The sequence below is a fragment of the Otolemur garnettii genome, unplaced genomic scaffold (assembly GCF_000181295.1).
Source record: "Otolemur garnettii isolate 467f Iridium unplaced genomic scaffold, OtoGar3 scaffold00054, whole genome shotgun sequence".
In the NCBI taxonomy this organism is placed as follows: domain Eukaryota; kingdom Metazoa; phylum Chordata; class Mammalia; order Primates; family Galagidae; genus Otolemur; species Otolemur garnettii.
This window is the reverse complement of record NW_003852449.1, coordinates 1,408,773-1,422,665: the sequence shown is the minus strand read 5'-3', so window position 1 is coordinate 1,422,665 and position 13,893 is coordinate 1,408,773. Positions and strand designations below refer to the sequence as shown.

The 13,893-nt window shown below is 42.9% G+C and overlaps 1 protein-coding gene across 5 annotated transcripts in view; it reads left to right on the top strand.

Moving 5' to 3' along the window:
• Positions 1-13,171, top strand: part of CDKN3 (cyclin dependent kinase inhibitor 3) — a 14,721-nt gene extending 1,550 nt beyond the window's left edge. The window contains exons 2-8 of one of the 5 annotated variants that reach the window (XM_023514472.1): positions 1,002-1,084; positions 2,375-2,430; positions 2,994-3,038; positions 6,158-6,377; positions 9,594-9,625; positions 11,150-11,253; positions 12,829-13,171. In XM_023514472.1, the coding sequence (XP_023370240.1) occupies positions 1,002-1,084; positions 2,375-2,430; positions 2,994-3,038; positions 6,158-6,377; positions 9,594-9,625; positions 11,150-11,253; positions 12,829-12,915 (627 nt within the window). In that variant the 3' untranslated portion in view covers positions 12,916-13,171. Of the gene's footprint in view, positions 1-1,001; positions 1,085-1,621; positions 2,431-2,993; positions 3,039-6,154; positions 6,378-9,593; positions 9,626-10,000; positions 10,145-11,149; positions 11,254-12,828 lie in introns of those variants that run through there. The other 4 variants (XM_003792128.2, XM_023514474.1, XM_023514475.1 and 1 more) reach the window with 4 other exon arrangements.
• Positions 13,172-13,893: the final 722 nt, after the last annotated feature.

The window sequence follows — 13,893 nt, the reverse complement described above, 5'->3', positions numbered from 1 at the left end:
AGTGCCGTGACATCACAGCTCACAGCAACCTCAAACTCTTGGGCTTAAGCAATTCTCTTGCCTCAGCCTCCCAAGTAGCTGAGACTACAGGTATCCTCCACCATGCCCGGCTATTTTTAAGATGAAGTCGTCGTCGTTTGGCAGGCCCAGGCTGGATTCTAACTCACCAGCTCCGGCGTATGTGGCTGGCACGCTAGCCACCAAGCTACAGGCACCGAGCCTGAGCTCCGACTTAAATCTAAAGTCCATTTCAATCTCTTCAGTCCAGTGATTCAAAAAGTTGCAAAGAAGGTTAGTTCACCTATATTCCCCCCACCCAACTACCAGACTGTCTTGGGATTGTTTTTGAGAAATGGAGTAAAGTTAAGATGAAGCTAAACTTCTCTAGCTCCATCTCTGTTTTGATAACACAGTTCCTGAATACACAAGCCCTTTCCCCTTTTCTCCTTTAAGAAAAGTTAATTTTCTTAACTTCCAACCTGTCTACAGAGAAACCAGCTGCTTTTCCTTCAGATACCAGCAATGAAGCCTAACTCCTTAAGCATCACTCTACTCTGCAGGTGGAGTCTCAGCTTCTGTCTTAGCACTTGTCCCCTACAGGGGAAAACTGCTTGTCTTATTGATCTTTTGCATCCATAGACAAATGAAGGTATCCACAGAATTTTTGTGAATGAATAAATCTCTTCGCTTTACAGTTGAGGAGACCTGTGATGCAGAGTAAACTGAAGTGGCTTATTGGAGATGATACAATAAGTGGCAGAGCCAAGACCTGAAGGCAGGTCTCTTGGTTCCCTGTCCAACCCTCCACGATGCAGTGCTGTAATTATTAACAGGATATAAATGGCAGCCATTAGGAATTGATATTACTGATCTCATATTCTGAATTGATGAATGAATAAATTGCAATATGAGAGCAGTGTGTATTTAAGCAAAGATTGGCTATCTAAAGCTACATGTAAATATTCTTTATAGTTATTTAACATGACTTATTTCTTTTGAAGCCTATTTCAATACAAGCAAGTGAGTTTGACTCATCAGATGAAGAGCCGATTGAAGATGAACAGACTCCAATTCAGATATCATGGTATGTTGGCCTTTCTGATCAATGAGGAGCTAAGATACTTGATATTAATAGTAATCTTAGTAGACTATAGTTCACATATTGAAAATATTGACTCACTTTTACTGATTATATAATTCTAAGCTTCTAACTCCATGATTCATTTACTATCAATGATACAGAATAAGGCCTTTTTTTTTCTTTTTGGTCTTTTATATACTGAGAAAACCTTAGTAGAAGCAAGTTAGTAAGGAGAAGATGTAGGATTGAAATGAGCTCCCATTTAGTATGAAAATCTACTTATTCTTGTGTGACAAAAGAAAAGTGTACAACATATAAGATATTCAGTCACTTATCATTAAGTCAAATCCTAGGTAATACTTAGAGGTCCTTGTCACAGTAATGCATCGGTTAGCAGACTCTGTTTAAGAAAAAAGCCACATAGATAAAGTAACAAACAAGTTTCTATATAAAATCAACTTCCCAATCTTGGCAAGTGACTTTGTGGTCATGCCAGATTCTGTACAACCAGCAATCAAATTCTTTCTCCCATTTCTGCAGATGCCGTGATCTTTCTCCTGGAGAAAGCACTGTCCCCACCGTCGGAGGAAGGAAGAGCACCAAGTGCTGTCCCTGCATGTGCTCTGCCCCCATCACACGGCATCACCTTTCTTTTCCCCTTCTAATTTTTAGAGTTGGGTGGTATTTATATGATGCCTCCTGTTTTCCTTTAAATTCATCTTTTGGCTTGCAGACAAGGTGAACCTCTGTTCTCAAGTACAGAGAACAGAGGAATATGGTTTCTTAAAATTATTTCACTTTAACCAAAGTCCATTACCACAAAGAATAGGTAACATATGAAATTATATCTTTTAAGAAAGTCCTACCAAAAAATCTTAAAATAGTAATGTAAATAAATGCTGGGAATAAAATTGTCAGATGGTCATTTTCTAGCTTATTTTCCTAAAGTTACTAATATACAATAGCTCGGGTAACGTGCTGCAGAATAACTTAAGTATACCAGACACTACATGTTGATGATCTAGGCATCAGGGTCTTTAAGGTAAACTTAATTTAACTTGCTGTTATAAGGACTTAAATAGTAGCAAAGCAAGTAGGTCTCCGTTTTAAATTGCTCAGTCATTTTAGGCCTTTTTGTGACTAGCACATTGATATCTTAACTATGAATTTTTGTTTTGTGACAACTATAAAACTCCCTGATTCAGTGGCAAGCACCCGTGTTGGTTAGATTGAATTTCCATTGATAACTTTGTAAAAAATGAAACTGAACGTGATAATTTTTTTCCCTTTTAGGCTACCTCTGTCCAGGGTGAACTGTTCTCAGTTTCTGGGCCTATGTGCTCTCCCAGGTAAGCAATGCTGCGGCCGGCTTCCTCTGCTCACAGCCATCGTTCCCTGTACTGCACAATCAGAGCAGGAAAGGGAACCCGCTTTCAGAAGCCATCTGTGACCCCCGCTTCACATCCCTGATTTACCCACCTTAATAAAACTGAATGTAGTCCCAGCTACTCAGGAGGCTGAGGCAAGAGAATCCCTTGCGCACAAGAGTTGAGGTTGCTGTGAGCTGTGACACCATGGCACTCTACTGAGGGTAACAATGTGAGACTTTGTCTCAGAAAAAATAAAAATAAATAAAACTTAAACCCTGGGTTACAAGTGAGGCTGGGGACTACTTACCACAAGCAGGCCAGGTACTTGTTACAGAAAAGACATGAATAAAGAATCCTCGATTAGGATGAATCCCTGTAATTACATTTCTAAAAATATAAGAAATTGAACTTCCCATTCAAATGGGATTGAAACATTATAAATGGTACAGAATGGCTTTCTAAAGGAACGCTCTAAGTGTTGAAATGTGCTTGTTACATGTGACCACACTGACCTTTTTTGCTTGCCTTATTACTACTCACAGGTTGTAAATTTAAAGATACTAGAAGAAATATCCAAAAAGATACAGGTAGGTGTGATATGAGACACCCACACTGCTAGGTTTTTTAAAAAATAATACTAAAAATCTCTTCCTCAAAATACCAATCTCTTTTTCAATATACTAATAAATGTTCAATATTTTGTGACCTTTCCAACTACAGATTCTTTCTAAAATGTGAAGAGGGATTTGTGCAGGGCACCAGGGACTCACAGCTTACCTACACAGGGCATCGCTTTACACTGTTGTTGTTGTAACAGACTGTGCCGAGGTTAACTGCAGAACTCGGGAGAAAGGTGTAAACAGAACTGACGCACTGCACTGCCCAGGTCTTTGAACATGCTGTTCCTTGCAGACCTGACTATTGTAGAAATTAAGCTTGAGCTGGGAACCTCGAGGTAGCAGTGATATTTCCATCCTGGGTAGCAAATTGAGAAAGCCAGCATCTTGGTTTTAGGTGGGAAAGGCAGGTAAGAACAGATCCTAACATGCCCAAGGATGTTCACACCACTGTAGCCTCAAGTCTAATCAGGATAATTAGCCCCAATTTGGAATTTATATAATAGAGCATGACACTAACAAATGTGGATTTTCAAAATATTTTATTCTGCTTGACCTGGAATATCCCTCCCAAGCCTACTCATCCTACCAATATCCTTTTTTTTTTGAGACAGAGTCTCACTATGCCCCCATCAGTAGAGTGTCGTGGCAACACAGCTCACAACAACCTTCACCTCTTGGGCTTAAGCAATTCTCTTGCCTGTGTCCCAAGTAGCTGGGACCACAGGCGCCCCCCACTATGTCTGGCCATTTTTTGTTGCAGTTGTCATTGTTATTTAGCTGGCCTGGGCCGAGTTTGAACCCACCAGTCTTGGTGTATGTGGCTGGCACCATAACCTCTGTGCTATGGGCACTGAGCCCAACATCCTTCTAATACACAAAATAAAAAATGTCTATGTTGCTTGATTCTGACCAGTACAGATGTTTGATATCCTAAAATCTTTTCCTGGTTATTCTAGTTTATTAGTTTGTTAATGCACTTTTTATTTTTTAAAGAAAAAAAAAATTTTTTTTGAGAGAGAGTCTCACTCTTGTGCCCTCAGTAGAGTGCAGTGGCATCACAGCTCCCAGCAACCTCCAACTCTTGGGCTTAAGCGATTCTCTTGCCTCAGCCTTTCAAGTATCTGGGACTACAGGTGCCCGCCACAGTAGATTCCAAACTATTTTTTTAGAAATGAGGTCTCACTCTGGCTCAGGCTGATCTTGAACTCATGAGCTTAGGCAATCCACCCACCTCAGCCTTGTACTTTTTAAAATTTATTCCTCGCCTACCAAAAAAAACTTAAAGAAGCTAATAGATAGATGACCCTTGAAGTATTTATAAGGTATTTCTGTTTTAAACACACCCACCAAATTATATACAGTTTAAATCATTGGTTCAAGACCAGTCTCGTACATTTTGGAATGCCATATTCATTTAGTATCTTCTATTAAAGGGGTTTCCAATTTTTCTCCAAACCTTTTCTGCACTGAAATATCAGATGGAATCTGACATATACAACACACCAAAGTGTCTGATGGGAGGGCCCAGAACCTCCCTGCCGCCGTCCCCACAGTGCCTCTGCAGTCCTTTCTAGGAAAGCTTAGAAACCATCTAGTGTGCACAAGAACAGAGAAAATTACCTACTCTATTAAAAACGGTTAAGTATGTTAACTACAGGTTAAATTCTTTTATGAGCACAAAACTGTAATAGTTTGGTGTGGAGCACCACCATCCAGTAGAAACACAGTGAGACCCCCAAGCAGAAGCCACGTGTAACCATCTTCTATCTACCACATTAGAAAGGAAAGAAGAGTGGTATTAATTTTAATAATATATTTTATTTAACCTAACATATTCTAAATATTATCATTTCAACAGGTTTTAAGCATAAAAGTAACTACTGAGACTGACTGCGTAGCCTCTGCAGTCCCAAGGGTCTCACGCTCAGAGCGTCTCCGTTGCACTAGCTCCACGAGGAAGGGGACCCTGCACTTAATAACTGTCTTTGGATTTGGAAGACAGAGGTGGGCGGAGGGCAGAGGGTGGCTTAGATCAGCCAGAATTATTTATTGGAACCAAATGCTCTGTAGCAACGATTGCCATAAAGATGTTCCCTTGTATAGAATGGCTGTAGTAATACATCTTGATTCATATCATTATGGTGAAAATAGCGAAGTCAGGTAAATGTCAGACAGTTAGTGCTTTATCTTCCAGAGACCTGGTCCATAAAATTAAAGACAGTGTGTGGAGCAGTGCAGACCGGAGGGCAAACAGGACAGCGCGGCCACCGGGGCTGTGCTGGAGGCTCTGTGTAAATACTTAAAGCAAATCAAACAGCACAATCACAGAGTAGCAAACATGGTTGGTTTTGTGAGAAAAAGAAAAAAGATGTGTTATCATTCCTTCTTAAGAGTTTATTTTTAAATATTGAGTGTATTTAGATTTATTTTACTGTAGTATTTATTGCAAAACCTTTTTGTGACCAGGCACAGTGACTCATGCAGGGGTCCTCAAACTTTTTAAACAGGGGGCCAGTTCACTGTCCCTCAAACTGTTGGAGGGCCAGACTGCGGGCCCCGGGACGAGTTGGCTGCTAAGCAGGACAGGCAGTGGCAGCAAAAACACCCAGTGGGCCGGATAAATGTCCTAGGCGGGCCGCATGTGGTCCACGGGGCCATAGTTTGAGGACACCTGCTCATGCCTATAATTCTGGCAATCTGGGAGGCCAAGACAGGAGGGTTCCTTGAGCTCAGGAGTCTGAGGTTGCTGTGAGCTATGATGACTTCCGGCACTCTAGCTTGGGCGACAGAGTAAGACTCTGCCTCCAAATATATATATATATATATATTTTTTTTTTTTTTTTTTACAAGAACATCAATTGACTCATCTTGAAATTCATTCCATAAAAATCCTTTGACTTATAAAGTTAAGTTTAATTCTAATCACCTTTCATTTCAGATGTCAATAGGCACATCAAATTTATAAATTATCCCTGTGTTTAATTGGGCTTAAGAAATATAACTCACCATTCTCCCTCTTGACTGGATTTAAATTGATAATGTTTTCTGTGTGCATGTCTGTGTGTATATTGGTCTTTTGGCAGAAGAACTAAAGAGCTATGGCATACAAGACATATTTGTTTTCTGCACCAGAGGAGAACTGTCAAAATACAGAGTCCCAAACCTCTTGGACTTGTACCAGCAGCACGGAATCACCACCCATCACCACCCGATCCCAGACGGAGGGACTCCTGACATAGCCAGCTGCTGCGAGGTGCTGGAGGAGCTGGCAGTCTGCCTTAAAAACGGCCGCAAGACCCTGATACAGTATGTTCTCCTCCCCCACACCAGTGAGGTCCTCCCGTCAAAGTGATTCCCAAATTGTTGCAGCCCTCTCCATTATTACCCACCTCATGATTTGTCACGAGGATTAAAAGATAATGTGTGGGAAGCACTAGCACAGTGCCTGGCACAGAGGAAGCCCCCAAATATCTGTGACGATCAATGAGTAGATTTGGAATTGTTTACAAGGTTACAGGGGCTTTTTTTCTTTCCTTTTTTCATAGAAATTTAGCATCTTCCCCATCTTCCCCATCACTACCACCAAAAAAAAAAAGGCCGCCACTCTTTCCACAGTCAGCCCGTCAGATGGCTCAGTTGCTTTCAGGGGCAAGTGTTCAAAATTAGCAGCAAAAAGGTCACTCATAAGCAATGAGCGGTCTTAAAATAAGATGTGACAATTATACTTAATGATATGGATTTGCTACCAGAGTGAAAGAGGGACGCTCATTATTTATCAAGGACTATAAAAGCACAAGCTGTTGGTATGAGAGTTTAAAACAGAATAAAATGGGTTAGGGAAGGGGGGAAATGAGGCAGGAAGGAATAGTAGCTCAGAGCACAGAAGGTGAGAGCAGCAGTGGGCAGGAGCTGGTGACACAGCGAAGGTGAGACCCAGGCTGTGGTGACAAGTGGCGGGTCTCACAGGAGAGCAGCTCTAGGCCTTCACTGCCTCCTGCGCATCTTACATCCTAACGGGCTGCTTCATCCTCTCTGAACAAGGTAACGTATTAAATGGTCGGACTCCTCAAAAGCCTGCAGTCATTGCTTTGAGCTAGCAGTGTACAAACTACACCAAACAGCCGTGCAGTCCCAGAGCCCCGAGTGACAGAGCAAGCCCCGGGCTTCATGCCAACAGTGCCAGCTCTGACGAAACCAACTAGCACAAGGTCTGCAGGGACACGCACCTCAAAACTTTCTCTAGTGAAGAGTAATCTGTCATCTAGTACTATTTGTAAAAGCAAAATTTCAAATAGACACAGTTGTCTATGCCAAATATTCAGAGGTAAAATATTATTAGATAGATGTATGAAAAATATCTTCTAGTTTGGGGCCTCTTTCTGAGATTTTTTTCTCGAAGAAATTTTTTTTTTTTTTTTGCAGTTTCTGGCCAGGGCTAGGTTTGAACCTGCCACCTCCCGCATATGGGGCCAGTGCCCTACTCCTTTGAGCCACAGGCGCTGCCCCTCAAAGAAATTTTTTAAAGTGGCCTGTACTGAAAAGTTGCAGAGATCAAACTAGCTGAGTTTAGTGAAGTGCCCTTAACAAATCCTGCTCCAGCAGGTGGAGGCAACCCAGACGCCCTGACATGAGCCAAGTACACACAGGCCACTCAGACATGGCGCCTGGCACGGGTTCAGGTTCCCATAAGATAAAGCCTCTGATGACTGGAATTCCTCATTGTCCTAGAGCTTTCCAAGGTGTCCTGCAGTGCCTGGACAGTTCTGTACCCACCCTGCCCAACGTTGAGGCCCACACTGCTGGACAGCGATAGAGCTTACACCTCACATGTGGGCAGGGCAGGAGCTGCCTGCTGCTGCCGCCTGGGACCTGCAGTCCTGTAAGACCTCAGTGAACACCTCTAGCTTGGTGTGTTACATGGTTTCCTTGGGCACGAAGCAGAGTGCCACAGACCAGGAAGCTTAAAACAACAGAAATGTCTTCTCCCTCCAGGTCAGGGAGCTGCAAGTCCAAACCCAGGGGTGGCCGGCCACATGCCCTCAGAGGCTGTCTGTGTGGCCTTCCACGCCTCTCTGGCCTCTGGTGTGGCCAGTTGTGCCTGGCGTCTATGCTTGCACCTAGGTCTGTCCTGGCTTTGCCTCTCATCACATGATTTGCCCATCTCTGTGCCATCATAGGGTGTTTTCCTCTTGTGAGGACACTAATGTCATAGGCACAGGGCCACCCTAATTCATCTTCACTTAAATATATGTGAAAAGACCCTACTCCCAAGTAAGGCTACGTCCTCAAGTGCTGGGGTAAGGGCTGCAGCATGGCTTCTGGGGCATAATTTAACCTTAACGCCTGCCATGTGCCACACAGCATGCCAATAAGGGAGGTGCAGTGTGCACCCACCGGAGCCCTCGCTGACCCACCATGTGAGTGGTGAGACTGACACGGAGACCGGGCATTTTAGGAAATGAAAATTTGAGCTGGGTTTTAAAAGATGAGTGCAAATCCACTAAACATAAGAGTGAAAGTAGCAAGAAGTATGGAGCAGGGCTGATCCCGCAGGAGCCCTGCAGGCCGCCCCCACCTTCCAGGCTGGGTCCCGATCTAGACCAGGGCTGGGGCTAGGATGCTCTGTAGACAGCAAGTTCACCAGTGATGCCAGAGGTCAGTGCCAGCTTTGTCTACAACACCCTGATGAGTGTTGGTGACAAGTCATCGCACTCATCAGGTCCAGTAGAATACCCTCTACATAACAGGAAGCATGGAATGCATTTTTTTTGAATCTTTGAAAATTGATTTCAGTGAATTGTTTGCTGTTGAGGGTTAATTCACTTTTCAGGAAAACTGCTAATCTCTTCACCACGCTAGATAATAGCAGCTAGCATTCATCTGCTCAGTACTGTGCCAAACTCTGGCCCAGGCCCTTCAGCGCTCATCCTCACTGTGGTGTGTCCAGGGAGATTAAATAACTTGCTTAGCTTTACATGTCCATGAAGAGACAGGTAAGAATTCAGGACCCAGACTCAGACCCATGTTCCAGACCTCTAGGGTACTAGAAGAGTATATAAATAGCATTTGCCCTGTAACCATTCAGGTTTTATTTAGAGGAAAATAAAGTGGCATATGGTAAAAATAGCCTGATTTCTCTCAATTGAGTTACATGCTCCATTTCCCATAGGTAGATCCTGGGGTCTAGAGAGGTCACTAAAAAAACCTTGCCTAGGACGGCACCTGTGGCTCAAGGGGGTAAGGTGCTGGCCCCATATGCCAGAGGTGGCGGGTTCAAACCCAGCCCCGCCCAAAAACTGCAGAAAAAAAGAAAAACTTGCCTACCTTGACCCTCGGAGGTGTTCAGAATCCCTCCCAACAAAGGAATCAGCCACTTTCCTCTAGGTTAATTCAAAAATATTAATAAATCATTGTGTGCAAGGCATTAGCTGTGCTAATGAGAATGATGCGTAAAAGGCAGAGAGAGCAAGTCTCTGGGGTGGGTGAGGGGGGACAAACCTCTCAACTGTGTTTTCCTTTCAGCTGTTACGGAGGACTCGGCAGATCCTGTCTCGGTAAGAAATATATTTTCTTTATTAATGTTTTTAACCTCAAGGTAGGGAAACTCCTGTTTCTGGGGCATATGCTCACTTTGTATTAAAATGAAACAAAACATGGTTTAACTTTGCTGAGATTCAAAGGATTATTTAAGGCCCTAAACTTGGTGTTCCCTAAAAAGCTTGCATGGGAGTGGGAGGGATTTTCAGCATCGTCCTGGAGAATTTTGTATAACATCATTTACAAGTCCCTGAATTCTTGGGGTTTTTTTTTAATGTCCTCCCCATGTATCGCCCCATATACTGACAGTTACTTGTAACACAGTATGAAAACCAAAGTTAATTACTGGATGTTAACTTTAAAATATTTGTAAATGTGCTGGGAAAAACAAGAACAGCTCCTGAAATGCCGCACTGGAGTAACAGTCGCTCCTTTCGGTACTGGGCAGCATCAAAATGGAGAACTGCTCCAGACAACACTGTCAAAATGAAAAGATAACCCACAGAATGGGGAAATACTTACAAGCCACGGATCTGGTAAGAGGACCTGTGTCCAGAACCTATAAAGAACTCTTAACAGCTCAAGGAATAAAAAGACAACCCAATTTAAAAATGGGCAAAGGGCCTGAATAAACCTTTCTCCAAACAAAATATACAAATGACCAATAAGCATTTGAAAAGATGCCCAACCCCTCAGTCATCAAGAAATGCAAATCAGAACCACAACAGATACCTCTTGACACCCATTAGGACGGCTATTACTCCCTGAAAAATAAATATTGACAAGGACCTGTAGACACAGAAGCCCTCACACACTGTTGGTGGGGATGTGAGACGGTGCAGCTGCTTTGGAAAACAGTCGGCAGTGGGTGCTCAAACACGGTCACTGTATGACCCTGCGATTCCACTCCAAGGCTGACACCTCCCAAATGAAAACACAGAGTCCCATGGCTTGGACACAAATGTCCATCAGCTGATGGAGGATGAGCATGATGGGGCCCCAAGCGGATATGGGTTGGTCATACAAGGACATTCCGGTTCACACTGCAGCCTGGATGAACCCAGACAGGAGGCTAAGGGAGGGTCAGAGGGGACACCAATGGGCTGTTTCCACCTGCTGAGTGTCCACAGCAGGCAAGTCAGCGGAGGCAGGAAGATCAGTGGCTGCCAGGGTAGGGCTCGGCAGAGTAACGGGGACAATCGTAAAGGTGCAGAGTTTATTTTAGAGGTGATGAACATGTTCTGAAATTGGTGGTCACACAGATATTTTGGATGTGCTAAAGATCACTGAATTGGACACATTAAATGGATGACCTGCACAGTGTGTAAATATTATCTCAGTATAACTGTAAAAATAACAAAATGACAACCACAGTCATTTCAGATCATAATTTAACGTCTAAAGTGCATTAAAAGTCTGTGTTTTAATTCATTTGGAACAACTGTACTCAACTGAATCTCCTGCATCAACAGAAGTCTATTTAAATGTACAGTGTCTGACCCTATTATTTAACATGTTGTTTCTCTGTCCCGTCCCATCAGTCGCAGCTTGTCTCCTGCTGTACCTGTCTGACACGGTGTCCCCACAGCAAGCCATCGACAGCCTGCGGGATGTGAGGGGGTCCGGGGCCATACAGACCATCAAGGTGAACAGGGCAGTGGGGTGGAACGCCGAAGCTCTGTTACTCAAATACCACTTATGCTTTTAATGTTTTAGACATCTGCAGAAGCACGGTATTTCAAACAAAATAACCAGTGTGAACTTCCCGGAAGAGAAAACTACTGCAGTGGTTCTCAACCTTCCTAATGCTGCAACCCTTTAATACAGTTCCTCATGCTGTGGTGACGCCCAACCATAAAATTATTTCGTTGCTACTTCATAACTATAACTTTGCTACTGTTATGAATCATAATGTAAATATCTGATATGCAGGATGGTTTTAGGCGACCCACGGGTGGAGAACCGCTGAAATACTGCTTAGTTTCTGCCCCATTCTGTTGGGGAACAGTGCGATGTTTACAATAAGCTTGGGAGTTTCTTAGGTAAAGTTTTAACCAAAAAGACGTAAGGCAGATGCGGTTACCTCCCCAGAACCCTGGATAAAGATAGCTACAAAGAATACAAGGCAGTGCTGTGTCCCCTCCCCACACGTGGGTCCCCAGCTGTGGTGGTGTGTGGTGATCATCTCACTGAAAAGGCTCCGCAGGGCTCCCTGTGTAGATGGAGAAGCTGAGCTGCCTTTCCCGAGCTGCCCCCTGAGTCGGTGCCACTGTGAGGAGCAGGTACCGAGTCCCGGCCTTTAGGCAGCTCCCGGGGCCCAAGTCCAGCTTCCCTGGGGTACAGACCCAATCCAGGGCCACGTGAGAGCAAATCATTCTAGTTACTGATAAATCCACCAAGCAACCTGAATCTTCGGGTTTAAATAAGGTCACTCACCAGATAATCCATACAGGATTCATTTCCCTGTATAGATGCTGAAAACACATCCCAAAAGAGTCCTCTGCTCTTTGAGACAAGACAAGATGCAAGGCCAAGTACATACGTTTTACACCCTTAACACCGCGGAGAATTGAGCTCCCAAGAGTGTGAATTGTCAGGTATGAGCAGCAGTCCACAGACTGCGCTGCCCTCCCTGGCATGAGGCAGTGTGGTTCAGCTTCTCAGGAGGGACACAGCACGAGACCGTTAGCACAGTAAGAATATCCTCTGGGAAGCTGTTAAAACTCCAAATAAATTATTTCAGACTTTTATTTCACCTAACTGTTAAGTGAAATAAATACTATGAAATTTATTCCAAATGGATGTCACCACAAATAGCAGAAGACTGGGGCTTCTATAAATTTCAAAGTGAACATACTATTAACTGCTCCAGGAAGTGCCCTCTCCTCCTGCCCCCTTGACCCCAGTGAGGAGACACCAGCACAAGTGCCACTGTGAACTGTTTCTAATGTTATCTGGCCCTACAAGTATAAAGAGATAAAGGATCACGGCCTTATAAAATACTCATCTGCATTTCTGCTTTTAGAGATTTTTAGAGAAATAACTTTTCACGTTATAAGAAGCTTTATTGAAAAAAAATCCAATTTACCCAGGGCATAAATACTTCCTCACCCAAAAGGATGTAGAATTGTTCTTAGCAAACATTTTTTTGATTCCCTCGCAACCCACTTTGGTAACTAGTTGTCTACAATGTATTTCAATGCATCTTTACTTTTTTCAGCAATACAATTATCTTCACGAGTTTCGGGACAAATTAGCTGCACATCTGGTATCAAGGGATTCGTTATCAAGATCTATTTCAAGATAAAGAAGCTCAAACGGCATATATATGACCATGTCTGAAATTTAAGAGTTCTCTCGCATAATTTGTATTAAAATGAAATTACTAGTGTTGCCAACTGGAATGTAAATGTATACGTGCAGATATTCCTAAAGCTTTATTGACAAAATTCATGGTATCTCTTTCATCTTTTATAGCAGAGGCACAGAAAAATTGGTATACAATTTTCCTTTTAGAAATGTACTGGCTGCTTTACTATTTTTTACCTGGTGATAATGTTGAAAGAAGCAAAGATGCAGTAAACAAAAAAATGCTTCATTTTACTATTTTTAACTACTACTAGGTGGCATTTGACATAATCAGTAGAAAACCAGTGTAAGTACCCAAGCATACTTTTTTATTTTTGAGACAGAGTCATGCTCTGTCACCCTGGGTAGAGTGCTGTTGCATCACAGCTCATAGCAACCTCAAACTCTTAGGCTCAAGCAACCCTCCTGCCTCAGGCTCCCGAGTAGCTGGAAATACAGGTGTCCGCCACAACACCCAGCTAGTTTTTCTATTTTAAGTAGAGACAGGGTCTCACTCTTGCTCAGGCTGGTCTCCAACTCCTGAGCTCCCAGAGTGCTGGGATTATAGGTATAGCCACAGTGCCCAGCCAACTTAGCATTTTTTTTTTTTAACTTTCTGATGGTGTGAACATAATGGGCATTCGGTAGGAATTATACTTCAAGTACCCCTTTCATTGGTCTTCACTTTCAGTGTAGTATCAATAAATTTCATGAGATATTCAACACTTTATTATAAAATAGGCTTCGTATTAGATGATTTTGCCAAACTGGGGGCTAATTCAGTCTTCTTAGTATATTTAAGTTAGGCTGCTAGGCTAAGCTATGATATTTGGTATTAAAATGCACTTTCAATTTATGGTGGATTTATAACCCAACATAATTCAAGGAGTATCTGTATTAACTTTCACCCATTACAAATATATAGCTTATTCATGAA